Source organism: Corythoichthys intestinalis, chromosome 9, assembly GCF_030265065.1.
Source record: "Corythoichthys intestinalis isolate RoL2023-P3 chromosome 9, ASM3026506v1, whole genome shotgun sequence".
In the NCBI taxonomy this organism is placed as follows: Eukaryota; Metazoa; Chordata; class Actinopteri; order Syngnathiformes; family Syngnathidae; genus Corythoichthys; species Corythoichthys intestinalis.
This window is the reverse complement of record NC_080403.1, coordinates 31,728,567-31,755,889: the sequence shown is the minus strand read 5'-3', so window position 1 is coordinate 31,755,889 and position 27,323 is coordinate 31,728,567. Positions and strand designations below refer to the sequence as shown.

At 41.9% G+C, this 27,323-nt stretch overlaps 1 protein-coding gene across 2 annotated transcripts in view; it reads left to right on the top strand.

Annotated features, from left to right (window-relative positions):
- camkvb (CaM kinase-like vesicle-associated b) overlaps positions 1–27,323 on the top strand; it is a 55,015-nt gene that overhangs the window by 24,928 nt on the left and 2,764 nt on the right. For both annotated transcript variants that reach the window (XM_057846422.1, XM_057846423.1), the window contains 6 exons: positions 20,023–20,130; positions 21,483–21,614; positions 22,590–22,664; positions 22,874–23,012; positions 24,303–24,423; positions 24,508–24,583. In XM_057846422.1, coding sequence (XP_057702405.1) covers positions 20,036–20,130; positions 21,483–21,614; positions 22,590–22,664; positions 22,874–23,012; positions 24,303–24,423; positions 24,508–24,583 — 638 coding nt within the window. In that variant the 5' untranslated portion in view covers positions 20,023–20,035. The remainder of the gene's footprint in view (positions 1–20,022; positions 20,131–21,482; positions 21,615–22,589; positions 22,665–22,873; positions 23,013–24,302; positions 24,424–24,507; positions 24,584–27,323) is intronic.

The following is a 27,323-nucleotide window of genomic DNA, read 5'->3' as shown; positions in this document are numbered from 1 at the left end:
TGGCAGTCACTGCAGGTAAGGACTGAAAACTGAGTAATCAACTTAGGATAACATGCTTGGCATTTAATTTAATTTAATTTGATTATGCATCTTACCACCTACGCACAGACACAGTACGAAATAAGGTCTCCCGCTGGTTATCACAGTATTAAAGGAAATTATTTTACAGTCAGATGATGTAACACAGTTTTTCAACTCACGTATAACTGAAATGTCATGAAAATCAGTAGAGTTAAGCATCATACACACAGTCTATTCCACTGGAGCCCGAGGCTACCTCTTGATCAAGTTTATAAACAATGAGAAGGCATTCAACATGATGTAGTCTTGTCGATTTTTGATGTTGTTAGTTTACAGCTTCTCAGCTTCCTTTTCTGCGCTGTTAAATTCACAACTAATAATTGGCAACGTCAACATTTGAGGGAGCATTTCGATTAATGAAAGCTTTAAAATGCGTCAGCTTTATTTACAACAGCCGTTTGGTTGTGCTCACTCATGTAATGTGTTTATGTGGTCAATTAAAAATTTCTGTACACAAAGGCAACCTAGTGGGACTGAATTCTCATAGGATTTACTCAGGAGTTGTGCCCCCCAATGCACACAACAGACCCAAAGATAGTGTGTGTTTGTTGAACCTACAGGTTTACAGTCATTACAATGTGACAATGCAAACAATAAATTTTGCGGAAAACACAGACAAGACAGAAAAAGCAGTTTCTGCTCTTGCACTCCTCTTTAAAAGAAACTGCTGTATTTTAAGCCAAAACAACTGTTGTTTTTGAACAATATGTCTAGATGCTGCGATAGCAGATTCATAGTGCATTAAGCCCCCAAACTGTTTTTAATGTGTCCGTTTTACCCTGGAAACCCCCGTTTACAGACGTTGCGCAACCGCTTTTGTTTCGACCCAGCCATAAAATGAAGGTAATTCATTATATTTATTATCAGAATGTCTGTCATTTTTAGCATAGAATCATTAATTGATGTCTGATATTTCGTTAAAAAAAAAAAAAAAGGCTATAAAAAATTATTCACTCGCATATTTTACTTTTAAACAAATTACGTCACAATGAAAAAAAATGGTGTCTGTAAAAAAGTCACGAACATCTACCTCATAACTATCGCTTAATTGTATTTTTTTTGTTACTGTCTCATTTTCTCCGATATGTAAAACGTTTAAAAGGGTAAATATATGAAAAACAAACTCTCGACCACTCCTTGATGACTGCGATTTCTACATCGTGACCCTTGTTATATTACCATGTAGGGCTGCAGCTATCGATTATGTTAGTAGACGATTAAGCCATGAACTAGTTCGAATAATCGAGTAATCGAATAAGGATCATGAAAAATTAAAATACCGAAGCCGAAAAAAAAAAAAAAATCTATGTACAACAAAAAAACAATTGACTAACTTACATAGCAAAAGTCCGCTAGCTTAAATGCTATAAAATGCTATATAATTCCCCATAAAATCCCCCAAAAAATCCAGCTGTGGCCATTCACAGCTGTGTCTTGAAACCCTACATGCTACATGGAGTTTTTGGATCGCAACAAGGTAAGTACGCGATAATATCTCATTAAAGTCATGGCGTCTGTAATTCTGCTCTCGCGTGCTTTCGCCTCCAGATAGGGTTTTGCTGTTTAATTTTTTTTTTTTTAAGTGCCCTCCTGTTCAAAATTTTTCTTCCCCCAGAAAATTGAGATTTTAACCTTTACAATGATGTATCACTCATGCATATCGGACAATTTTGAATGTTGCCCAAATTGGGGGTCTCAGAGTGGAACCTCAAGTCAACTAGTGTTTTCCGCCATATATTTTTATTAAGATTTTTTTAATCAGCTTCTCAGTGGCAAAGCTACGGGGTGGATGAGATCCACCCAGAGTTTCTAAAGGCTCTGGATGTTGTGGGGTTGTGTTGGTTGACACGCCTCTTCAACATCGTTTGGACATCGGGGACAGTGCCTCTGGATTGGCAGACCGGGGTGGTGGTCCCTCTTTTTAAAAAGGGGGACCAAAGGGTGTGTTCCAACAATAGGGGGATCACACTCCACAGCCTCCCTTGTAAAGGTCTACTCAGTGGAACTGGAGCGGAGGGTCCGTCGGAAAGTCAAATCTCGGATTCAAGAGGAGCAGTGTGGTTTTTGTCCGGGCCGCGGAACAGTGGATCTGCTCTATACCCTCAGCAGGGTTCTCGGAGGTTATGGGAATTCACCCAAGCTGTCTACATGTGTTTTGTGGTCTTGGAGAACGCATTCGACCATGTTCCCCGGGGAGTCCTGTGGGGGGTGCTCCGGGAGTATGGGGTATCGGAATCCCTGATATGGCGGGTCCGGTCCCTGTATGACCGGTGTCAAGAATTTGGTCCGTGAAGCCGTTTTTAAGTCGGATCCATTTTCCGTGAGAGTTGGACTCCGCAAGGGCTGCCCTATGTCACTGGTTCTGTTCATCACCTTTATGGACAGAATATCTAGGTGCAACCAAGGCACTGAGGGGTCAGGTTTGGTGGTTTTAGTATTGCATCTCTGCTTTTTGCGGATAATGTAGTGTTGTTGGCTTCATCAAGCCGTGACCTGCAACTGTCACTGAAACGGTTCGCAGCCGACTGTGAAGCGGTCTGGAGAATCAGCACCTCCAAGTCCGAGACGATGGTCCTCAGGTGGGAAAAGGTGGAATTCCCTCTCCGGGTCAGGGATGAGGTCCCTCCCCAAGTGGAGGAATTCATCTCGGGGTCTTGTTCACAAGTGTTGGAAAAATGGAACGGGAGATTGACAGGTGGATCGGTGCTGCTTCTGCAGTGATGTGGACTCGGCATCGGTCCATCGTGGTGTAGTGGGAGCCGAGCCGAAAGGTGAAGCTCTCCATTTACCGGTCGATCTACGTTCCTACCCTCACCTATGGTCACGAGCTGTGGGTCGTGACCGAAAGAACAAGATCCGGAATACAAGCGGCCGAAATGAGTCTCCTTCGTAGGGTGTCCAGGCGCGTCCATGGTGAGGTGTTCTGGGTGTCCTCCCACGGGGAGGAGGCTGCGAGGCTGACCCCAGCCACGCTGGGGAGACTATGTCTCCCTGCTGGCCTGGGAATGCCTTTGGATCCCCCAAGAAGAGCTGCCTGAAGTGGCTGAGGAGAGGGAAGTCTGGGGTTCCCTTCTGAAGCTGCTGCCCCTGTGACCCGACCTCGGATAAGCGGGATAAATGAATGGATGGATTTTTTAATCAACTAAAAATTGCATTTCCGTAGTATTATGTGGGCATGGACACACATGTTGAGTGTTCGTATTTTACCGCTATTTAGACTATTTTAATTGCATTAAAGAACAGTTAATGGAACATGATAGCACCATAAACATTACGTTTTGTTACATTACAGCTTGTGCCATTTACTTGCACATTGTATACTTCCTTTGTGCTTGATGACAATGAATTACAGATTTCTTCATCAGGTTCATAAGGCTACAGAATTCTACTTCGACATATAAATACTTTAAATACATGTATATCAGTGAACATTTGCAACATCTTTGAAGCCATAGATCTGTGTAGATTTCTGGTGCTTTATGTTGCAGTAAACATTTTTTTCAATTAAATGATTGTAGCTGCAGATAGCAATGTGGAAAATGATTAGCCAGTTTGCCTAACAGCATAAGAAATGGGGGCTCAGTTCTCGGCTTTTACATTTTTGCGTGTGTTCCCATGCTTTTGTCTGCTTTTCAAAGATTTTTTTTTCCCGATTAAAAATTTTTTTAAAAAATTGCTGAGAAAAAAAAATAATAATCACAAAATTCTGAGTGTGAATTTTTGTCTATAATAGTGTGATTAAAAGCCAGCCAGTCCAGGTTTTACCCTCACTACTGCTAATTGATTTTGAAATTTAAACCCTAGAGCTTAGAAAGCGTAGAGGTTAAAGGAAGTGGAATCATAAAAAATCATATTCAAGAATGTAAATGCAGGAAATGAAACCTTGCCGCTGGCAAACCAATGCAAGCACCATAAGCAGCGTCAGCATAATAAATCAGTTTAATAATTGATGGAACACAACCATAGATCTTTCTGTTTCAAGATGTATTTGTGTAAAACAACAAATTAGAATCAGTTGTATCTCAGCTTTAAAGACTGTTTCGAGCAGAAACAAGCATTCGTGTATGATATTCTGTCTGTCATGAGTTGCTGTTCACTGGCTTGGCAATTACATAAACGTGATTTAAGTTGTTTTGCATCTATGGAGGCTGTGCTTTTGATTCCCTGCACTGAAGCAGAACGGTATGGTTCAGGTGGGTAGTGAAAAAGAAGTATAATTTTAGGAGGTGGTGCATGTACAGAAATTCAACTTGTATTTTTCTGACATGTTCTTAGTTTCCCACCTTGTCTTGGAAAGCTGTTTGCAAGGACAGGTTGCGACTTGCCCATTAGATGCTTCTGAGTGAGGGGAGCAAATCCTTCTTTTCACTAGCTGTTACCCAACAGGACGTACTGTGCATATGTATGACAGCAGATAACTACCGGTAATCTTGTCTACGGCCTTCAATAGGATCCTGAAATTGAAAAGTGTTACTCAGGTACATATCATTTTGTGTACAAACAAACAAGAAAATAGGTTCTTGAGTACAGTGATTCCCTGTTTTTTGCTGTTAATGGGGAACGTCACCCCCTGTGAAAATCAAAAATCTGTGAAGTAGAGGCGGAGGTTAGCTACATTTTAAAAAATTAATTTTTTTTGGGGGGGGGGGGGGGGGGGTGTCAAATGTATTTATTCAGATTTAACAGAATTGGAAAGAGATACAGATAGAACGTGGCTTTCCTTTTTCCCCCAAAGTATAATCAAGGAAAAAACAAACAAAACAAAAACAAAGAAATAAACCATTATATAGTATGTATATGTATATGGCGGAAAACACAGACAAGACTGAAAAAGCAGTTTCTGCTCTTGTACTCCTCTTTAAGATAAACTGCTGTATTTTAAGCCAAAATAACTGTTGTGTTTGATAGAACAATATGTCCATATGCTGCCATAGCAGATTCATGGTGCATTAAGCCCCCAAACTATTTTTAATTTGTCCATTTTACCCTGAAAACCCTCATTTACAGACGTCGTGCAACCGCTTTTGTTTCAACCCAGCCATAAAACGAAGGTAATTAATTATATTTATTATTCAAAATGTGTCTGTTTTAGCTTTGAATCATTAATTGATGTCTCATATTTCGTTAAAAAAACTAATTATGTCACAATGAAAAAAATGGCGTCTGTAAAAAAGTCACGGATATCTACCTAATAACTGTCGCTTAATTGTATTTTTTTGTGTCTGTCGCATTTTTTTTATATGTTAGATGATAAATAATCGATCTAAATAAAGAAAAATGGGAAGAAAAAAACATTTAAAAGGGTAAATATTTGAAAAAAAAAAAATCTCAACCACACCTTGATGTCTGCGATTTTCTGCATCATGACCCTTGTTATATAACCATGTAGAGCTACAGCTATCGATTATTTTAGTAGTCGATTCATCGATGAACTAGTTAGTTCGAATAATCGAGTAATAGGATAAGGAACATGACAAATTAAAACACCGGAGCCGAGCCTCAAACTGTATTTAAAAAGAAAATAAATGAGGATCTATGTACAAGAAAAGAACAATTGGTTAACTTACATAGCAAAAGTCTGCTAGCTTAAATTCTATAAAATGCTCAGTTTTTTTTTTTTTTTTAATTTTTGTTTTTGTTTTTTACAATGCTCTTAACAAAAGGTTCGAACACATATTCCCACAAAAAACAGCTAAATATATCTATAAACGAAATTACGAATGCATTAAAAAAAATGAGCTCGCTCAAACAAAAACCTAGCTTATGTTGGTCTTAACAGAGAGCAGTTGGATTCAGCCATGTGAAATGAGTCAGACCAGAGGGCAGTGTATCCACCCTAAATCAATAAAACTATGCAAACACTTTCAAAATAAACCATTAGAACGCCACTTTAAACGAATACTCAAAGCAATAAAATTGAATTTGAATTTTTTTTTTTCTAATCGAGTACTCGAGTTAATCGATTAATCTTTGCAGCACTATTACCATGTTTGACCCATAAAATCCCCCAAAAATCCAGCTGTGGCCATTCACAGCTGTGTCTTGGAGGACCGAAACATCGTAAGTTCACGATAATATCTCGTTAAAATCATGGCGTCTGTAATTCTGCTCTCGCGTGCTCTCACCTTCAGATAGGGTTTGCTGTTTTTTTTAAAAAATGCCCTCCTGTTCAAATTTTTTCTTCCCCCAGAAAATTGAGATTTTAAGCTTTCCAATGATGTATCACACATGCATATCGAACAATTTTGAAAGTTGGCCAAATTGGGGTTCTCAGAGCAGAACTTCAAGTCACCTGAGTGTTTGCCGCCATATATTAATAAGTGTTGTGATTTGTACATGTATACATGCATATATCTTAACATTTTTAAATAAAATATAGTTTATTAGTATTTTTTAATTGGAAAAAAAAAATCCACGATGGACTGAGGGCGCGAAGTTTGAAGTGCTAAGTCACGAGGAATTACTGTATTGGTAATCTGAGATAAAATATGCAGCAAATTAATATGGTATTAGAGGATGGAGAAGCGTGATCAATATCATTGAAAAAGATAGCAGAGTTAACATGTCTGTGTTCCCTGCATACTGTAAAATAAAGGGCTTCAGGACACAGATATTCTGAATATAAGTGCAACATGAATCGTGGGCCTTGTGAAACATATTGTAGACAAGGACACTCTTATTAATAATTTAATCAATTGTGTATGCATGGTCACTCTTAAACTACACTATCTTTTTTCAGATTTGAGCAGCTTTCTAATTTTTTTCCACTCTCCATCTCTTAATTGATCTTTGATGTGATATCCCGCTACGGTATTTCCCTCTTGCTTAATATTCCTCATTGTTATGGCCTTCTGATGCTTACGGTTAGTGCTACTCTAATTAGTGCAGTGAAACCCTGAAGAGTTTATCATTGCCATTTTTCCTTAGTCAAATGCAAAAGAATAGTGGTAATACACTGATCAGACGTCTTCTTAATGTCCAGCAAGAATCTGAGCATGGTGGTGTTTCTCTAAAAGATTATGCATCCTTACAAAACCTCCTGTGTCTTTTAAACAGAGTGCCTGGACAACAGATGGTGCGATAAAATTGCTTTTCAACACACTAGGGTGTGTCTCAAGATGTCGCACTGCCGTCTTGACATTGCAGAAAACTGATGCATAAGAAGAATTCACTTGTCCTTTTTTAATAGTAACTTGAAAAGTTGTTGAAAATCGACAGGCAATAAACTAAAGAACAAAAACCAGGAAACAGGTGAGAACACATGGGAACCCAAACACAAAAACACTTAAAGTAATGCACACACAAGACAATCTGGCACAAAGGACTGGGTATGAGTGACTTAGGGCATACTCACACCTGCCCTGTTTGGTTCGGACTAAACCCAAAAAGTTTGTGGTGTACACCTTTTGGGCTGGTGTAAATACAAACCAGCGAACTCTGTTGCGTAGCAAAGAGCCGGTCTGAGACATCACCGTGGTGCGGTTCACAATATGCGTGAAAGTGACTGCACCGTGGTTCGAACCAATGGTGTACCGCAAGCAACACGCCACTTCCGCTCATTAATATTCATGACATTAGCTACTGTTGCTAAGGGAGACACGCCACCGTTTGTTCCCAATAGGAAATGACTGGAAATCGTGTACGATGGAGATGTTCACAGAGCTAAACCTATCAATTCTCTCCGAAAATGATGTCCCTGGTGCCAAATTCACTTGCAAAGATGTGGAAGAACATAAAAATTTTCAGTTAAAGAGATGGCTTGAGTGTCAAAGGCTAAAAAAGAGGAAAAAAAACAAGCCGACCATAGCATAGCCTTAGCTTTTTTATCGGCACCTTTTTCTTGCTTGACTGACAATGAAATTCTCCTGTTTCAACAAGCTATTCTTTACCACTAGCCCTGTCTTTCTTATATATTTTATCCTCTGGTTGTCCTACGTCTCTGACCGTTCTTGGGGGTAATTTATATTGTTTTGTGTAGCGATCGCAAATTCTACTCAGTGACAGCCAACGAACACTTTTAATTTTTTCATTGATAACAAATCTTAATTCTATAATTTATTTACACTTCCCCCTTACTAAAGTTTTTTTTTTTTTTTACAACAGAAAAGGTAACAGTGGCAGTCAGATACCATTTTAATTCTTTTCAGGTAATTCATTGTCAGACAGAAGCAGCACGGCACAACGCCACACTAAAAAATAAGTTAAAAATATCAATATGGCTTTTCTCTTTGTCCTCTGAAAGACCACGCCAACCCAATTCAATTCAATTCAATTTTATTTGTATAGAACCGGATCACAACAATGTTGTCTCAAAGGGCTTTGCAGAGGCAATATGATACACAATCAGAAACAGCAAATGAAGCAACAAAGATGAATAAATAAATTCAAGTCCTGGGTATCCCCCATCCTTAGACCCTCCATGTCAGCAAGGAAAAACTCCAAGAACTCCAGAGTCTTCGGGAGAAAATGAGAAACCTTGAGGAGTACCACAGTCAGGAGAGATCCACTCCCAGGACGGATAGACGGGAAGCCCCAGGACCGCTAATGGGAATTAGCAGGCGAAGTTACAGTCTGTAAAGATGCAGTGGAGTAAAGGAACAAGAAGAGGTCCATCTAGCCAGATGAGACGGGGGTAGCAACGAGGACGTCCATCCAGCTTGGGGTCCGGACAGTCAGGAGGCTGCAGCTGAAAAATAGCCCCTCCCCAGAGGGGAGGGGGGAAAGGGGACACTGGGTGATTAGTGATGAAGAGACTAGACAACTAGATATTAACATTGGAAAATAGAAATAAAGTAAGATAAGTGGTAGGTAGAGTGAGAAAAAGGAGATAGAACTCAGTGGCTGTATGTCAACAAAATGTTGACTACATATGAAATGTGAATGGATTCACCGAGCTGTCGTTAGAAGTCCGCGCAAGTTAATTCATTTTTTTCGTCCGAGTTTTTGGTGTCGGGAAACATATGAAGAAAACATCCTTCATATGTCATAATGTCTACAGTCGTTTCTAAAAAAGTTCCAAAAAAGGAAATGTGTGATCGGTGTTATGTTCAATAAAACGCTCGGAAACTGACTGTGTGCTCACTGCTGTTTATTGTAAGTCGCCGTTATCCTAACGCAGCACTCTTCCCTCCAGAAACACACTTTACGGCCATGACGTCACGCCGTCGTAACATTACCCTGTGGCTGTGGTTACATGCCACATTCACCCCCCCTTTTTTCAAAGTGCAAAAACATTCAAACATATTAACAGAACACGACATTAAGGCCGGAACGTGGCCAACCTATCTGGGTAAACAGGGTAGACTACCTGTTTACCCGCATAGCCAAGTGGTTTATTCTGCCACATAACAGGCTATGCGCTAACCTAAACGTGAGTGAAGAACATAGTCTCTGAGATACGGGGGCTTACGCCGAGCCCGAATAGGGCGGGGCCTCGGTCCGAGGGCGTCACCCGGCGCCTCGGGTTCGGGTGGAATTCCCGGGGCTACTGGAGGGAAATCCCAGTCCCCCGCAGTGTGGCGAGGATCAGCCGCGGCGGCCAGTTCTTGTGCTGATGGCAGGTTGACGCGCCTAAGGCGGCTGGCATGCCAACGGGAGCCGTCAGCCAGGCGGAACGTAGCTGGGCCCAACTGTGCTAATATCTGTTGGGGTGAGGACCAGAAAGACAGTAGCTTGTGGGACCGATGGGGCCGGCGGATACGGACCCAGTCCGACACCTTCAGTGTGTGTCCTCTCACCCGACGTGCCATGTCGTAGCGGTGCTTCATACGGCGTTGATTCTCTGCCACCTTGTCGCCGACAGAGGTTCCTGCTGCTGGAGGGCCTGGAGAATCTCTCTTGGGAGGACGCAGTCGATCCATGGGAAGTTGGAGTTCCCGTCCTAGCATCAGGAAGGCTGGGGAGCTACCTGTCGTGGCATGTGGCGTAGCTCTGTAGTGCAGTACTGTGTTCTGCAGTGCCGTGCTGAATGGGAGACCTTCGGCCAGATGCGCTCGCAGGCCGTTCTTGAGGGTCTGGTTAAACCTCTCTACCCCACCATTGGCCTGCGGGTGGTACAGGGCCGTCCTGATGTGTTTAATTCCTTTCTCCCCCGTGAAGGCAGCGAAGTCAGATGAGATGAACTGGGGCCCGTTGTCGGTGGTAACGGCGTCAGGAACACCCCAGCGTGCAAACAGGGAGGAAAGAAAGTCAGTGATTTGCTGTGTGGTTACAGAACTCACCGGGAGGACCTCCGGCCACTTGGAGTGGAGGTCGTAGGCCACCAACAGGAACCGCTGGTGATGAGGAGTGCCATGGAACTCCCCACAGATGTCCACCTGGATGTGGGACCACGGCGTCGCAGGCCATTGGAGGGGCTGCAAAGGCGGCGTAGGGGGCGGGCCCGTCTTACCGCTGATAAGGCAGGCGGTGCAGTCCTTCACCATCGTTTCAATATCTCTATCTATGCCTGGCCACCAAACCAGGCTCCTGCAGCGCTGCTTCACCCTCACGATGCCCAGGTGACCGTCGTGTGCCATATTCAGGATGCGTTGTCGTAGGGAGCTGGGGATCACCGTGCACAGCCCCCGGGCGACGCAGTCATCGTTCCAGCAGGAAAGGTCGTCTCTGACCCGGTGGAAGGGCGCCAGCTCCTCTGGCACCTTTGCAGGCCAGCCCTCCCGGATAAATGTGCGGAGCTGTACGAGCACAGGGTCCTGTGCGGAGGCCGCCTGGAGCTCCTGCAGGGAGACAGTTGTTTGGAGGGGCTCGTGCAGCATGAGGATTAGCTCTGACTCCGAGCCGTCCGGGGCGATGTCAGTAGGTGAGCTGGGCGTGGCCCTGGAGAGCAGATCAGCCACAACATTATCTCTACCGGGCGTGAACACCGTCGTGAAGTTGTAGGCTTGTAGTCTCTCCGACCACCGGTACAGGCGCAGCGGTTTGTGTCCCGACCCTGTCGTGGCCAGGAGGGCTGTGAGTGCTTGATGGTCGGTCCGGAGTGTGAAGTGCCGCCCGTAAAGGTACATGTGCCACCGCTCGCACGCCCAGACGCAGGCTAGCGCTTCCCTCTCCCCTACAGAATACCTCTGCTCCGTGGGAGTCAGGGATCGTGAGGCAAACGCCACGGGACGTTCGGTCCCCACGTGCAGCTGGGACAGGACTGCCCCTATCGCCGTGTTGGACGCGTCACAGGTCACCAGCGTAGGGCTCCGGAGGTCGAAGTGCGCGAGTACTGGAGGGGAGGTGAGCTGCGTCTTCAGCAGGCGGACTGCTGCGGAGCACGTGGGTGTCCAGGACCAGGGAGCATCCTGCTTGAGGAGGGCGCGTAGCGGTGCCGTGGTCTCAGAGTAGTGTGGAAGGAAACGCAGGTAGAACGCAGTCATGCCCAGGAATGAGGACAACTGTGCAGGGCAGGAGGGCTCAGGCAGACTCAGGATGGCTTCCACGTTTGAGTGGAGTGGGCTGAGGCCGTCGGCGTTCAGGCGAAACCCCACAAACTCGATGACAGGCGCGGAGAAGATGCATTTCTCCCCGTTCAACGTGAGGTTGTGGCGGGTGAGCACCTCAAGCACCCTGGAGAGGCGGTCGTCGTGTGAAGCTGCTGTCGCACCGTGCACCACTATGTCATCCAGGTACACGACAACGCCAGGGATGCCGGCAAAGATGGTGGTCATGATTTTTTGGAAGCAGCTGGGGGCGGAGCTAAGACCAAAAGGCATGCGGGTGTACCTGAAAACGCCCATGTGCGACACAAAAGCGGTGAGGTTGCGGCTTTCTGGATGCAGCGGAACCTGCAGGTAACCCTGGCGGAGGTCAAGCTTGGAGAAAACTGAGGAGCCGTGAAACTTGGCGGAGAGCTCTTCTGAAGTGGGCAGAGGATATTTATCAGGAATTACGGCTTTGTTCACCTGCCTGAGGTCGATGCAGGGGCGCAAGCCACCCGTCTTCTTCCGTGCCACCACCAGGTTGGAGATCCATGGTGAAGCGTCCACCCGTTCAATGACGCCAGCGTCCAGAAGTTTCTGCAGCTCGGCTGAAACATCATCACGTAGAGCGAGGGGCAGACGCCGGAGAGGCTGGATGACTGGGGTCACCTCTGGGTTCAGGAGTGGCTGGTGGTTGAAGGCAGTGAGGCAGCCCAGCCCAGTGAACAGCGATGGCCAGCGGTGCAACCAGGGTGTGGCGACGGTTAGAATGGTGGCACCCAGGTTGTCTGTAATGGAGAAGCCTAGAGCACAGAACAGGTCGAAACCGAGGAGGTTGGCGCCCTTGCGGGACACCTGGAAGGTGAAAGCCGGGAGGGTCCTAGCGCCATAGCGCACCGAAAAAGTTGCAGTGCCAACCATGTCGATCTTGGTGTGTCCATAACCAAATAGGTCCTCTGTACCTGGTTTAACAGTCATTCGAGGGAAGAGTCGCCGGACTGTGGACTCATTTAGGAGCGACTTGGAGGCTGCGGTGTCCAGCAGCAGCGACAGGCACACGCCGTCCAGCTCGACTGTGCACCACTTGAACGGCCTGGTGATGGCGCCCACCGAGTGGATAGTGGTGGAGCCAGATGCGTTGGGTGGACGGGGCCCGGGGTTCGCAGGTGCAGGAGCAGAGCGGCAGACTCTAGAAAAGTGGTTCATCTTACCACAACGTTGGCATCTTTGACCAAGTGCCGGGCACGTGGGCGCACGTGTGCGGTGTGACGAGGAGCCGCAGTTTCCACAATGTTGTCCTGTCGTGGCGCCCCGACGTCCCGCGACATTAACCTCCAGCTCGTCGAGAGGGGCGGCGGTGTCGGGGAGTGGGGCCGCGAGAGCAACCGTATGAGAAGGAGAAAGATGTGGGGCGAGGTGGGGAAGGGCTGGAGCCGGGCCCGAGGCGGCTAGCTGGGACGCTAGCAGGGCCGCTGACTCAAGTTGGAAGGCCATTTCCACGGCTCTAGACAGCGACGTGTCGTCTGGCGATAAAAACAGCTTCTCCCGCAGTTTAAGGTCCGTCGTGTGTTCGGCTAGCTGGTCTCTAATCATCTCGTCCTCCAAATCTCCGAACCTGCAGACGCTGGCCAGGCCCCGGAGGTCGGCGACGTAATGGTGGACCGACTCACCGGGCCGCTGGCGACGCTGTCGGAAAATAATCCGCCGCACCATGACGCTCTGTGGAGCAGCGAAGTGGCCGGAGAGCAGCGCAATACAGTCCGTAAATGTCGTGGCCGGTCCGAGGGTCCGAAAGATGCGTTGGCCCTCGCCGCCCAGGCTATGGATAAGCATTGCCCGCCTCCGCGCATCGCTAGCGCCGGCTAGCCCGATGGCTTCAATAAAAATCTCGAAGGACTCCAACCAGCGGGGCCACGGGATTGGCGGCTCGCCAGGCAGGGCGAGGAACGGAGGAAGAGGAGAGAGTGGAAGCTCCATCTTCGTCGCCAATGTTATGTTCAATAAAACGCTCGGAAACTGACTGTGTGCTCACTGCTGTTTATTGTAAGTCGCCGTTATCCTAACGCAGCACTCTTCCCTCCAGAAACACACTTTACGGCCATGACGTCACGCCGTCGTAACATTACCCTGTGGCTGTGGTTACATGCCACAATCGGTATGTTTGTTTTTGAAAGTTTACCGGAGAAAAGTAGCAGAATTAACATGGTTTCTATGCGAGGTCTATAATGTCCCACTTCTGCTTTACTTCCGCTTTACGATGCGACGTCACGGTCTAAAAATAGCATACGTACGGTACGCCATTTTGAAATCACACACCTTTGTGCACGTAACGGGCTTCCGTAGCCAAAGGCATTATGGGAAATGTTGTCTGGTTAGCATCATAGTCTTTGTATAGCTATGGACGCGTATAGCTCTCCGACGTATAGCCTTCTTGCTAAGTCATCTTAATTCCTGTACAATGGCAAAAATGTTCTGATGAAATCATTGTTGCTTCAGAAGCCTCTAATGCTCCAAATTTCCTGTGAACGCTTGTAATTGGATAAAAGAAATCATTATGAACAGTATTTTAACACGTTACGTCGCCCAGACCGTTTTGTTCAATGATTGAACGATGTTTTCACATGTGTGGGTTTGTTGTCAACTCCTGGGAGTCTTGCAAAAATTCAATGTGAAAAGCAGCCAGGGAGTACCAGGTGCCCCCACTCAGGCTATTAACCCAGATGACACACCTGATGAAGACCCAGCCAGGAAGTTCAATTAGAGCTGTGTTCCGATTGCCTTGAAGTGCCCTGCAAAGAGGACTGTGCAATGTATACGGCCATCTTAAGTGAGGTTCCCAAACCGCAGGGAACAGATCAAAGGGAACTGTACAATGGTGCGCCGTTTGTAAAGCAGTACATGCTGAAAATTATGACATTTTCTCACATTTAGCGCCACACAGTGTTTAAGATGGTGCAAAATTTTTACAGTCACATTTTTTTTTTTGCACATTCACAACATTATTTCGCAACTTAAATATGTATTTTTACCTGCTTCTTTCAATCCAGAACGAAATATTCAATTTAAATCTTAAATTCATATCCTATATCCTAAATGTTAAATTAGGTAACGTTCGGAAATAAATATGTAGCTTAATACGCAAATTCACATGACTGGAGACCGGAAGTAACAAAATAAAAGCTGGTGGAGCAGCTCAGACTGTCTGTTTACGTTGCTTTAAAATGAATAGAACCTACTCAACGGTGGCAGTCTGCTCTGAAGGCGGTAACACACTAGAAACGTCAACGTCGCGTCAACGATCCCGCCGCGATAACGCAGTGAAACACGGCCGTTAAAGCCAATCAGCCAATGCACACGAGTCGCAGTGCGGCCACGTGTCGGACGCGTCCCAGAAGCGCTCAACGCGTCGCGCGCGAAAAGAACAGCAGAGTTTCTTATTTGACGCGTGACGCGCCCCCCCTGCGTCAATACTACTAGGTAGGATCGGGCAGGCCGGAAGTCACTCATGTAAAAATACGGTGGATCCGGTCGATTTTCAAAATAATATGCAATCGTAACTAACTATATAAATAAAATAAATTGAAATGAGCTAAAACACCTGTAATTAATACAAATAATACACAAATCCTGCTACACAATTAAATTTATTAATTTCTGCATGGTGCTTTAACTTTAGAAAAAACATCAATAAAGCTTAGAAAAATGTTCATAAGGAAAAAAAAAATGATTGAGGCATTTAATTTGTAAAATACATGTTAGAATCTTTGTCATTGGGATTGTTTTTTGCTTTAGCACATGACTTATTTTTTCTTCTTTCTATCAAAAAGAAAGCTGGCCAATATGCGGGGTCTGAAAGGTAAAGTGTTGTTGTTTTATTACCTTTAAATACCCGCTATTCTCGCGCGATTTGCAATCCTCGCGTGAACCGATCGAGCCGCTCCACAGACGCGCTGCTCGTGAAACGCGTCCTATAGAAATTGACGCCGAGCGTCACTGGTGCGTTATTGCGGCGGGATCGTTGACGCGACGTTCACGTTGCTGGTGTGTTACCGCTTTTAGACATGAGTCATTGCGATAATAACAATATATAGGTAAAATACACATTTAGGCGAAACTATTTAAAGAGTATTTTGTGTGCTCCAGCTTCTATTTTGTTACTTCCGGTCTCCAGTTGCGTGAATTTGCATATTAAGCTAAATATTTAGTTCCAACTGTCTCCAGATTTAGCGTTTAGGATATAGCATATAAATTTAGGATTTAAATTATTAAATATCTGGTTCTGGATTTAAACATTCAGGTACAAAACCTCTTATTTAAAAATGAATATTTAAGTTGCAAAATAATTTTGTAAATGTGCAAAAAAAAGTGATTCTAAAAATTTCACATCACGTTTTCAAAAATGTGTGGCGCTAAATATGAGAAAATGTTGCTGTAATTATCAGCACGTGCTGCTTTACAAACGGCGCCCCATACTGTACATGGTGCAGTAAATGAGTGAAAAACTGTTTTACACTTTACCAGAAGTTGACAGTCAAAGATCTCCAAGTGCATTGGAATTAAAACTTTATATTTGGTCATTTCCTGTGAGTCTGCTCTTCTTTTCTATAGCAGAAACTCAACCTTCAGCTTAAAACACCATTCACAAAAAATAAAACCTAACTGAAGCAAAATGTCAGTATTAGTTTGGTGAAATTTACTTTGACCTTTTGCGGCTAAAATGTTTTGTTTCCTTTGCTATCGTAAACATGGATAAAAAGGCTTTTCATCTTGCTCATGGGCAAAGGTTTGTATAAAATGTCGTTTGTAAATGCTGAGGCTCAGCAATGTTTAACTTCACTTCAGTAAATCAGCTATGGCTTCTAGTAGTCAGCAGTTCAGTGAGTTGCTGAGCCAGGAAGAGTGTGGAGATGGAGGCGGGTCGAAGGAATGGGTTTTGAAAAATAACATTAAATGAATGTTTTCTAAAAGTCACTGATGTTGATTTATTGCATCGAGCTAATAATTTGATAATTTCACTAGTTAGAGTACCGCAATGATATTGAATTGTTCCTGAAGATGTAGTTCAATATTTGGAGCAGGAGAAATAATCCTAAAGCTTTAAATATATTGACAGAGTACAAACAAAAGCTGAAGTTAGCCTCAAGTTAACTTTAACTCTGAATTACTGTTTTATAGCGTACCGCACGTAACACGTCACCTTTGCTCATTAATATTCATGAAGTTATCAGCTGTTGCTAGAGGGGTCAACCTTGCATTTGTCCCTGATGCTAGATGCATGTAAATAGTGTATGAACGAGATGTTTACTGAGCTAAACCTACCAGTTCTGTCTGAAAATGATGTACCTGGTGCCAAATTAGCTGGTAAAGAGATGGCTTGAGTGTCGAGGGCTGAAAAAGACAGGAAAAAGAGACGACCTGATTAAGAGGTTGCTTTTTAATCAACACCTTTTTCTTGTGTGGATTGCCTTACGCCCCTGACAAAAGACATTCTCCTGTTTCAACAAGCTATCATTTACCACCATATGCCCTGTCTTTGTTATATATTATATCCTCTGGTTGTCTTACATCTCTGGCTATCTTAGCGATCGCAAATGTTACTCAGCGACAGCCAACGAACACTTTTAATTTTTTCATTGATAACAAATATGAATTCTATTAATTTATTTTACCTTCCCCCTTACTAAAGTTGTTTCTTTACAACAGAAAAGGTAACAACAGTGGCAGTAATATACCATTTTAATTTTTTTCAGGTCATTAGCAGGCAGAAGCAGCACAGCAAAACGCCACGCTAAAAAAATAAGTAAAAATATCTATTGCTTAACTCTTCAGGGCAGGCTGTGGTAGGCAATGGATCAGCATTGTCATCTGTAGGACCATGGCCCTCAACAAAACGTTTACTACATATGAAGGTGAATGGCTTCACCTTGCTGTCGTTAAATTGGTCTTTTGAGCGTCCGCACAAGAGGATCCATTGTACATATTTTTCCTCTGAGTTTTTTTGCTTCGGGAAACGTATGAAGAAAACATCCTTCAAATGTCTTAATATCTAGAGTCGTTTCTACAAGTTCCATAGCAGCAGTGTTTACTCCGCATGTTCTTTTTTGAAAGATTACCGGCAGAAAACAAGCAATACTAGCATGGGTTGTATGCGAGCGTGCTTTTATGTTGACCCCCTTCCGGTTTACGATGGTGACGTCACGCAGCCTTGTGGTCTAAAAATAGCATTCGTGCGGTACGTTATTTACAATTCCCAAAAGTAAAAGTCATGAGGAAGGGAGGTGTCTTTGATGTATAGACCCCATATTTTATATTAATTGAACACTCGTTAATTTTAAAATGCTACACTTATGTAGGTCTACTGTAGTAGGTAGGTCACACAAAGTATTAAAGCACTGCCAGCTATTGATTGTTGTTGGTCCATAACAGAATGAGGGGGTGATAATGCTTAAAGGGAACCGAGAATTTTTAGCGCAAATGGTGCCATAATGGTAACCCCATGTTGGCAGAGCGTCATTAAAAAAAAAAAAAAAAAGCCTTTCATGATGCCTTTAGGGGACTTAGCAGAATTCTGCTTCATGTTAGGTGATACACAAGGGCTTGTGATTGAAATAAATCATTATAAAACAACCGAAGCCTGACATCATTACTTGGGATGTTACGATGGATGCTCAGTTGTGCTCTCACCACTTGGAAAATAACAAATAGAAGCATATGGTGTGGCGCTGAGTATATTTCCTGGAAGCAGCAACCAGGACTGTACTGCTTGTGCATAAAAGTGGCGATCCCGGAAGTGGCAACAGCTGGCTGATCGTAGACAACTCGGGAGATGAGCTCTGGAGAAAACGCTCATCTCCACCTCATCCGTGATGGGAGGACCCCAAATGGGCACTGAATTGAAGCATATTATTGAGACGTAGTTTGAAGGTTCAAGAAAAATGTGTGGAAAAGAAAAGAGCAGGAATGCCACGACGTGATTGTCGGCCTCCATTGTTTACAATGCTGTCATGCCGCACTAAAAACAGCGACGGCATGACGTCCCTTGCTGAGTATCTGAATGTTGTACGGTGACAGCAGTCCATATTAAGTGGCGCGTAGGCGGCGGGTAACATTAACCGCCTACATTAGCAGTCTAACAACTAATCCGAATAATAGGCATACTAATGTAGCCGATGTGTGGTATAGTACAAATAAAATACATGTTTAAGGCAACTATCCGTCCTAGTGTAGATGTAGCCTATATCATCGCTCTCCAGTCCAAATACATATTATGTCAATATTTCGTTTTACTACAATCAGTGGAAGCCATACATTTGCCGTTGCCGACATGTGACAACTTGCTCGCTTTACTTGATTCGCTCCGGGCCTTCGCCCCACGGCTAATGGCAATTACCAGTACAACATATTGACAAGCTCAGCTGACAACAACGTTAAAGTCGGAGTGTCTTGCACAAAAACAACAACAACATGCTCTATTACCTTGATACTGTTGTTTCTTTTCTTCTCCAATTTTCTTCTTTCATTCGTTTCTCTGCTTCAGAAGGATAAATTCTCTTCACGTATTTGCGCATCAATTTTCCAAGCAAGTTTGAGCACCAATCATCGCAAAGCAGGTTCAACGTCACTCCCCAGGTTGCCAGATTTTAATGACAAGAAAAAGGATGTTTGCATGGATAAACGGCAATGCGCGCTACATTATTCACAATGCTCTATTAACAACGTATAAAATGAGGTTGCCAGATTGGGGGCCCCCTAGTGGTGGCCCTAAGCAGCTGCATAGTCTGCATATAGGCTGGGCCGGCCTCGGTGATACACATAGGTTTTAAATGCTTTGCCTCTATTATCTGTGCAAATTACAGGTCACTTACTGGTCGTGTTTCAATTCATGTCACAGTCACATAGTTTGTGGCTCTGTCGACCCCGGTGTTGCCCGTATACAATCGGAAACATATTTTTTTCTTCAAGTGCTTTAGAAAAGCACAAAATTTGAAAAACCAATTAAGATTTTTGACCTCAATTGTTTTCTGATGTTGGAAGAAAAATCAGTTTACAAATCCCATCCCACAAAATAACCACTCAGGATAATCTCATTGAAACATCCGAGAATCTGGCTTTTGCTGACTTCACTCGCAAAAGGGACAAATTAAATTTGGACTGAACTTTGATATATCTGTACTTGACCTTTTCACAAAGCAGATTTTTGTTTTATATTTGCCCTCTTGAAGAAAATGATACTATCCATGCACCGTTATAGTTTACTGTTGATATAATGATTTTTCCTTCCTGTAGACTTTATTTCCTTGCATCCTCTGTCAGAAACATTGTAAAAATGCTCTTTTGCTCTTTTTAAACGAGTTTGCTGAGTTTGCATTTATCACATGGATGCTATAGTGAAAGTGACACGAAGAGATGCAGACCCAGCAAAGGTCACCCACTCACATTAAGTACAGTGAACATATCCTTGCCGCAGATGAGAAAAGAGTTCACCGCATACTTTTTTTTCCCGATTATTTTCTCCTGTCTTTATTTGTTAATACAGGTCAGGAGTGGCCATGCCCTTCGGCTGTTTAACAATTGGAGAAAAGAAGGATTACCACAGTCCTTCAGACGTGACAGACAAATATGACATGGGTCAAATTGTTAAATCGTGAGTACTGTAAATATGTACAATATTATTTTTGTGACATCTTTGAATACTGTGAAGTGGACACTCAGCTCTGACAGGATTTATTTTTAGTTTTTTTTCCCTCCTGCGAAATAATTTTAATTTATTCATAGCTAATCTGTTTCCATATCATATACAAATTTGTCTATTTGTTGTTCAAAAAGCTCTTCACTAAAAACCTTACAAACCTGTTTTATAATACCACAATTTCCTTTGCAATCTGATTCTGAGTAAATCTCAACATTTTATTGGTGATAACAATCTGATAGTAATATTTTGTGCCAGACTAGTACGTTTAATGTGTCTGGTTAATTAATATTAATGTCTGTTAAATTCCTCGAACAAAGAAATGCATGACAATCAGGATACACCTGCCATAGACTTCATAATATACTGATGGGACACGGGGCGCGGGGCCGATTAATAGGGGGCCTGTCTCGGTCAAAGCTGACCAAGTGGAAACACAGACAAAAAGCTTTTTATGTTGAAAATTCTTATGAATAAATGCTTAATTGCCTGAATTATTTATAGATATGGACGTAAAACAGTCTCGGGTCTTGGTTAAAAGCAAAAAAAAAAAAAAAAAACGGCAGTTAGCATTTATTTTATGTAAATATGTCGAATGTGCTGCTTGTCTATAAGCCACTATGGCGCCGCCTTATCATAACAAAGAGCTTTTTATGTTGAATATTTTTGTCAAAAAATGCTTAAATCCCTGAATTCTTTATAGATATGGATGTAAAACAGTCTCGAAACTTGGTTAAAAGCAAAAAACACGGGCAGTTAGCATTTATTTTACGCAAATATTGCGAATTATGACGCCAATGCCGTAGTGGTTAATTTCTCCCATTGATTTTTTTCACAACGTTTCAAAATGCATGCATGGTACAAAAAGTATAATAATTATCTTTAATCCTCGAACAAATAACTCCAAAGACAATCCTTCCTACTTGTATGCGGTACAGCTTTAGTACTTTTTCAACCTAAATCCGACGTTGGATCACTGCATGTGTTTGAGAATAACTGCGACCGACTTCAATCGAGTGAAGTGGAGTGTGGGACGGCCCCCTACTTCCCACGTCCCGTCAATATGATTATGAAGTCTGCTGTATGCACCTGCATTCGCATCTGTACCATATACAAAATAAAACCCAGGAAGGTAATGCGTTAGGTGCTCAATGAGCTGAAGTGTCTCTCAAGATTGTCATGCATGATAAGTCAACTGTTTCCTAACATTTAGGACAAAATTCAAATTTTAAAATTCAGTGGTTTTCATCTTTACAAGTTCTACTGTGCCACGTTCTTTCTCATCTCCATGAACTAATTGTTTACAGGGAAGAGTTCTGTGAGCTATTCAGGGCCAAGGACAAAAATTCAACCAGAATGTACACATGTAAAAAGTTTCTGAAGAAGGATGGAAGAAAGGTGCGCAAAGCTGCCAAAAATGAAATCCTCATTTTGAAGATGTGAGTTCCTATATTTTAACTAACTACTGTTTTGTATTCATTGTCTCTGCTTAAACTGTACTGCTTTTTTTTTTTTTTTTTTTTTTAAATACCCCCTTGAACTTGTAGTGTAATTAGACTTAGAAAATGGTGATGCGTAACTACAAGATTGGGGAAGGAACATGCGCCAACCCCTGCTGTTTAGTGAAAAATATCATAGCGCGTTTATGAATATATCCCCTATAACTGACAACTTTAGAGTTAGTACCTCTCACTCGCTCATATTTGTTTACATTTTAATCGGCAGCAAGAAAGTAACATGCAGTTTATTATTATGATAGGAAAAGACTAATTGCTGGAAAATGCAATTAGTGAGCTGAGGAGTCCCTCATTCAAATCTAATTTAATATTGTTAATCATTAGTTGAAAGCACAATTGTGCTCCTGACAAGCAGGAGCTTTTTAATCCTGCTGATTGTAAAGCATGCTGCTAATCATTGAGTCCTGACTTTATTTGGAGTTTTCAATTTGTCAAGTTTTTCTCATGAGCTATTTTTGATTAAAATATTAAAATTGATTATATACTCCTACATGGAAATGATAAACATACTGTACATACAAATTTTGTAATAATTTATCTTATTTTTCTGAAACTTGTGTAAACCAGATATAAGATCCTAAGTGAATTTGAAAAAGCTTATATAGTTTAGGTATTTATCAGAACTATAAATGACAGTGATGTTGTATTCAATATGCTTGCTTAGTAGTAAAATGTAATAGCAAACCTACTTAGTACATTAAACATAAACTTGAAGCAACGATCTTTTTTAAAAAAAAAAAACTAGTTTTCCCACAGCCTATTTCTTTTCCATGTGGCTTGGTTCTGCATATGGAGTTTTGTAAATGTAACATTATTTAACCACAGTTTGTTTGTCATCAAATGAGTGAAAGATGATAACCTCCAACAGTTTCTCACTCTGACCACTGATCCCTTCAGGGTGAAGCATCCTAATATTCTCCAGCTGGTGGACGTCTTTGAGACTAAAAAGGAATACTTCCTTTTTCTTGAACTGTAAGTCTGAAGAGCAGAAGGGAATACTAGTGGCTTTTGTCATTCTTTAACTGCACTGTACTCATGGGTAGCATCTTTATTAATCGCATAGTTTACCATTTTTTTATGGTAATATCACAATTTTTATATATGTTTAATTTAGTGTACTACATTTATACACACTTGTCATAAATGTGCTACATACTAATAGAATCTATCTCCTCTTTCAGTGCAACAGGTAGAGAAGTGTTTGACTGGATCTTGGATCAAGGCTATTACTCAGAGCGGGACACCAGCAATGTGGTGCGCCAGGTCTTGGAAGCTGTCGCGTACCTCCACTCTCTGCACATTGTTCACAGAAATCTCAAGGTAACACACAACTCTCTTTGAGAGCTTCTCGTTGAGATTAAAATCATTCATTTTTAACCATCAGGAGACATCCAACCAAGGGCGTAGCTTTGCATAGGGACGGTTGGGACATAACACTACCAACTTTTCAGGATGATCAAATTATCCCCACCAACTTTTAAGCAGCCTTATTTGCATTATTTAAAGACTTCAGTTATATAGGTCATATAGATTGTCTTCCTATATGTTGTAAGGATGGAATTAATCCTACCATCATTAAGTGAATTACAGTACTTTCATTATGTTCAGACTTACACTGACTCCTTTTCACTCGCTGAATGTGCCAGTCCATTTTTCCCCTCAAGCACACTTTTGATTGGCTGATGACTTTAACCCCCCCCCCCCACACACACGCATTCACAGCCCAACAGATGCCGCCTCCCCCAACCCCTTCAAAAACGACAGATATTAGAAGTTTTTTTTTTTCCGCCAGCAGCAGCCACTGTAAGTAATGTAAAAAGACGTCAATGTTGTGGAGGTGGGGGACACGCCACTAATTTTGCTACTGTTACAAGTCGATTATACTCACTTAGATTTCTTGAAATAAGAAAAACAGCTAGCTGAAAATAAGCTTAACAGACTTATTTTAAGCAAAAAATTCATATATTTAATCTTTAAAGAAAAACTTGTTTGTCAAAAATGTTCTTAATTCAACAATATTGTTCAAAACATTATTTAAAATATTTTTTTTCTTGATTTAGATGAAAAATGACCAACTTTTAGATGTATGTTTACTTAAAGTAAGTGGAAGAATCCAACACATTAATCCGTTAACTAGCGTTTAACACTCAAAGAAAAAGATGGACAAATTATTTGACTAGATTTAACAAAAATTATCAGATTAAAACGTTATCAATTTGCAGTGTGAAAGTTAGTATAGGTCAATACAGATTTATTTTGCATTAATAATTTAGCCTATCAATGAATGAGGTTCATATTGGTTAGAAATGTAGCCCTGACCCCCATTCACCAAATACATTTGGTCTTAGTAATGTCCCGGCCCCAGCAAAAAAATGTACATGCAGGTTATACTGTTATATCGTCCCTACCAATATTAAGACCAAACATACTCCCTTGCATCCAACAAATTTCAGTGGATTGATTTTTGTGTTACTGTTAGAAAAAAGGATGTAGAGCTGTCCAGCAGATTGCATTTCTTGACTTTTGGGAGTGCCTATGGCTTTTTTTTAAATTGACCTTGACTATCACTTTTAACACGATTCTGATATTCACCGTTTATATCTGTTAAAGTTGGAGAACTTGGTTTATTACAACCGCTTGAAGCACTCTAAAATAGTCATCAGTGACTTTCATCTTGCCAAGTTGGAAAATGGATTAATCAAAGACCCCTGTGGGACACCAGAGTATTTGGGTGAGATTATAAAGAGGCAAATAAAACAACTTTTTTTTTTCATTTATTGGCAATACATAATCCAGTTTCTTTGTTCTTCTCCAGCACCTGAAGTAGTCGGCAGACAGCGATATGGTCGACCTGTAGACTGCTGGGCAACAGGTGTCATTATGTACATTCTGTGAGTTATGACATTCATGAATTACTTGTGAAGGACTGTGTGATAGAATAACACTACAGTACTTGTTCAGTGCTGCAAAATGTAGAGAATTTCCATTCCATGATAAATATTAGAGTTGTCCAATATTATTGGGTAGCCCACTTTCATAGTGATCTCCAACCACCGGGCCGGGGACTAGTACCGTTCCGTGGCGCATTTGCTAGCGGGTCGCAGAGAAGTAATAAATAATTTGTTAACGACCGCAAAAAGGGCTGTGCCTCTTGAAACATCAGTATGCCTGTCTACTCTATTGACTAATATGAGTAGAAATTTGTGTCCTCGCCAACCACCTCGCCCTCTAGTGGTTGGCCGCGATTACTGGGGTGTTTGCACACCTATAGCAGCCTAGCGTCAGTTAATGTAAACAGTAACGTTAGCTGCTGTTGACTGTGTGCTGCGGGCAGCGACGTCTTTTTTTTTTTTTTTTTTTTTTACGGTGAAAAGGCCACCTGCTGAGCGAGAAGACATCCAAGTTCATTCTGCATAAAATGTGGCTAAAAGCTAGAAAACGAGGCAACAAAAGTGAATGCACTCAGAGCCTCATACCTCGTGGCGAACTGTATCGCTAAAGCCAAGAAACCTTTCATGTTTGGAGAAGAACTCATTATGCCTGCGATCAAGGATATGTGCCGTCAACTTTTAGAAGAAGTCGCTGTTAACTCATATGCTCCCAAAAACATATAAATACGTTCTATTTTTAATTGCTTCAGTGTCCCAAAAACGTATTTTTATGTCTTTTTCCTTAATCTAAGTACATATAAGGCCGAGACTTGCATGGAACAACACTTCTTTATTCAGTGTGCTTCTCAGCATATATGTCACCGAAACATCACAGAGATTCCTTTTATACTGTAATACCACACCCACAGGAAGTGCACACTATGGCAACAGCAGTGTGACATAAATATGTCACATCCCCTTTTTGCATTTTTTTGACAAGAGGCATCTATAGGTTCTAATCTATCTAAAATATAATGCACAAAGCTCAAAACCCATTTTAAAGCAATAAAACTGGCCACTGGAGGTCAGTAGCGCATTTGGTAAGAACTCATCTCGGGCCAAGAAAGGAAGTGAAGAAAAATAGTCCGGAAACGGAAGTTGGAGGGATTTTGTGAAGACGCCTGAGAATTTGAGAAAAATATGGAGAACGATCGGGAAAAAAAAAAGTAAACGACACTGGAGGAGTGTTTTGAAAAGAAAACGAAACCATAGTCAAAGAAGGATTTTTAAAAAATCTATCTTGATGAGACAGACGGTGACGTCCACAACAGTGTCAGGTTCCACACTCGTTCTGCGGAGCTCACGTTGCGTTACTCCTTAGCCAGAGGTTGAAACCAACGATCGAGATGATGAACATGATGAAAAAAGTGAGACCGATCTTGTTCCGGACTCATCAGATTAGCCACGGGAGCAGCCGAGAGCCTTCCTCGTTGTTATGTGCGCAAATAGTTCAACAGTTCAATAGTTTAGTTATGTGTAAATAAATTGTTACTTTGCGATCAAAAGCTCTATTTGTCATGTTTTTTTTGTTTTTTTTAATCTTATTTTGTAAAAGGAAAACATTATTCAGATGTTTGGGATGTAATTAAGCAAAAAATAGCTGTGTATAAGTCAAAGTTATGTTTGAAATGTATGCTTTCACAAAAAGCTCAATGTCTCAGTTTTTTCATCAGGAATTGGAAAATTGCTCAAATTAAGCTATTTTCTAATGCTGATTTCTAAAGAATGGAAAAAGATATGAACCTTTTTTTCTGCTGCAAGAAGAGAGTCTAATCTTTCTTTTGGTGGGTTCCGTTTGTATATAGCAATAGAACAGAATTTTCTGTGGGCCTTGCAAAATCAGTCAAAATCCAGTAAAACGGCCGGGAGCGAAGGGCGTTGCTCAGGTGAAAATGGCTGGGAGTGAATGACTTAAAATAGGTTGATTCAGCATATGGTGAGTTACATGTTTCCAGCACTTAATGTTTGTTTTTAACCCCATCGTGTTATTTCATATTTACTGTCATTTTCTGCTACACATTGCCAGTCCGTGAAAAAAAGGCCCACATCAGACAGTGTAAAAACGGTTGGGGACCACTGCACTATCGGATAATATCGGCATTGGGTTTTCGTTATCAGTTGTGGGCCGAAATGCATGTTGCTGTCAAAGTGAATGTAGAATTCTTCTGCCGTACAAAGCTGATCACAGTTTAGCACAACAATTATGCTTATTGACCTCAAGATCTCTCCAAATCAAGATGCTTGGGATGTGAGCAGACCAATTGCATTCATGGGGCACAAATTAAATAAACAATAACTGACTGAAATTTAATTAATTATAAAGTCAATACATATAAATACTGCGTTACCAGTAAGAAATAGTCACTAAGAAAACTAGAAAAGTAATAAAATACAAAAAATATGGGATAAAGCCCAGTAAAATACATGTTGAGAATTGTCATTTCTTTGGCATGTACTACGATTGCCTGCCTTTATATGTAATGCTAAGGTCGCCCCCTAGTTACTTTTTGGGGGAACTATTGTAAACGTGATTTAATTGTGAATGATTCCTTTTATTTAATTATGAACATTTAGGCTCAATGAAGTTTATATTATTTATAGAGGACATTTATTTTCATTTCTCAACTTCAGTTGAGGTGGTTCTCTTATTTTTCACCGAATGTTTATTTATTTGGAAAACCTTGAAATTGTTACATTTATC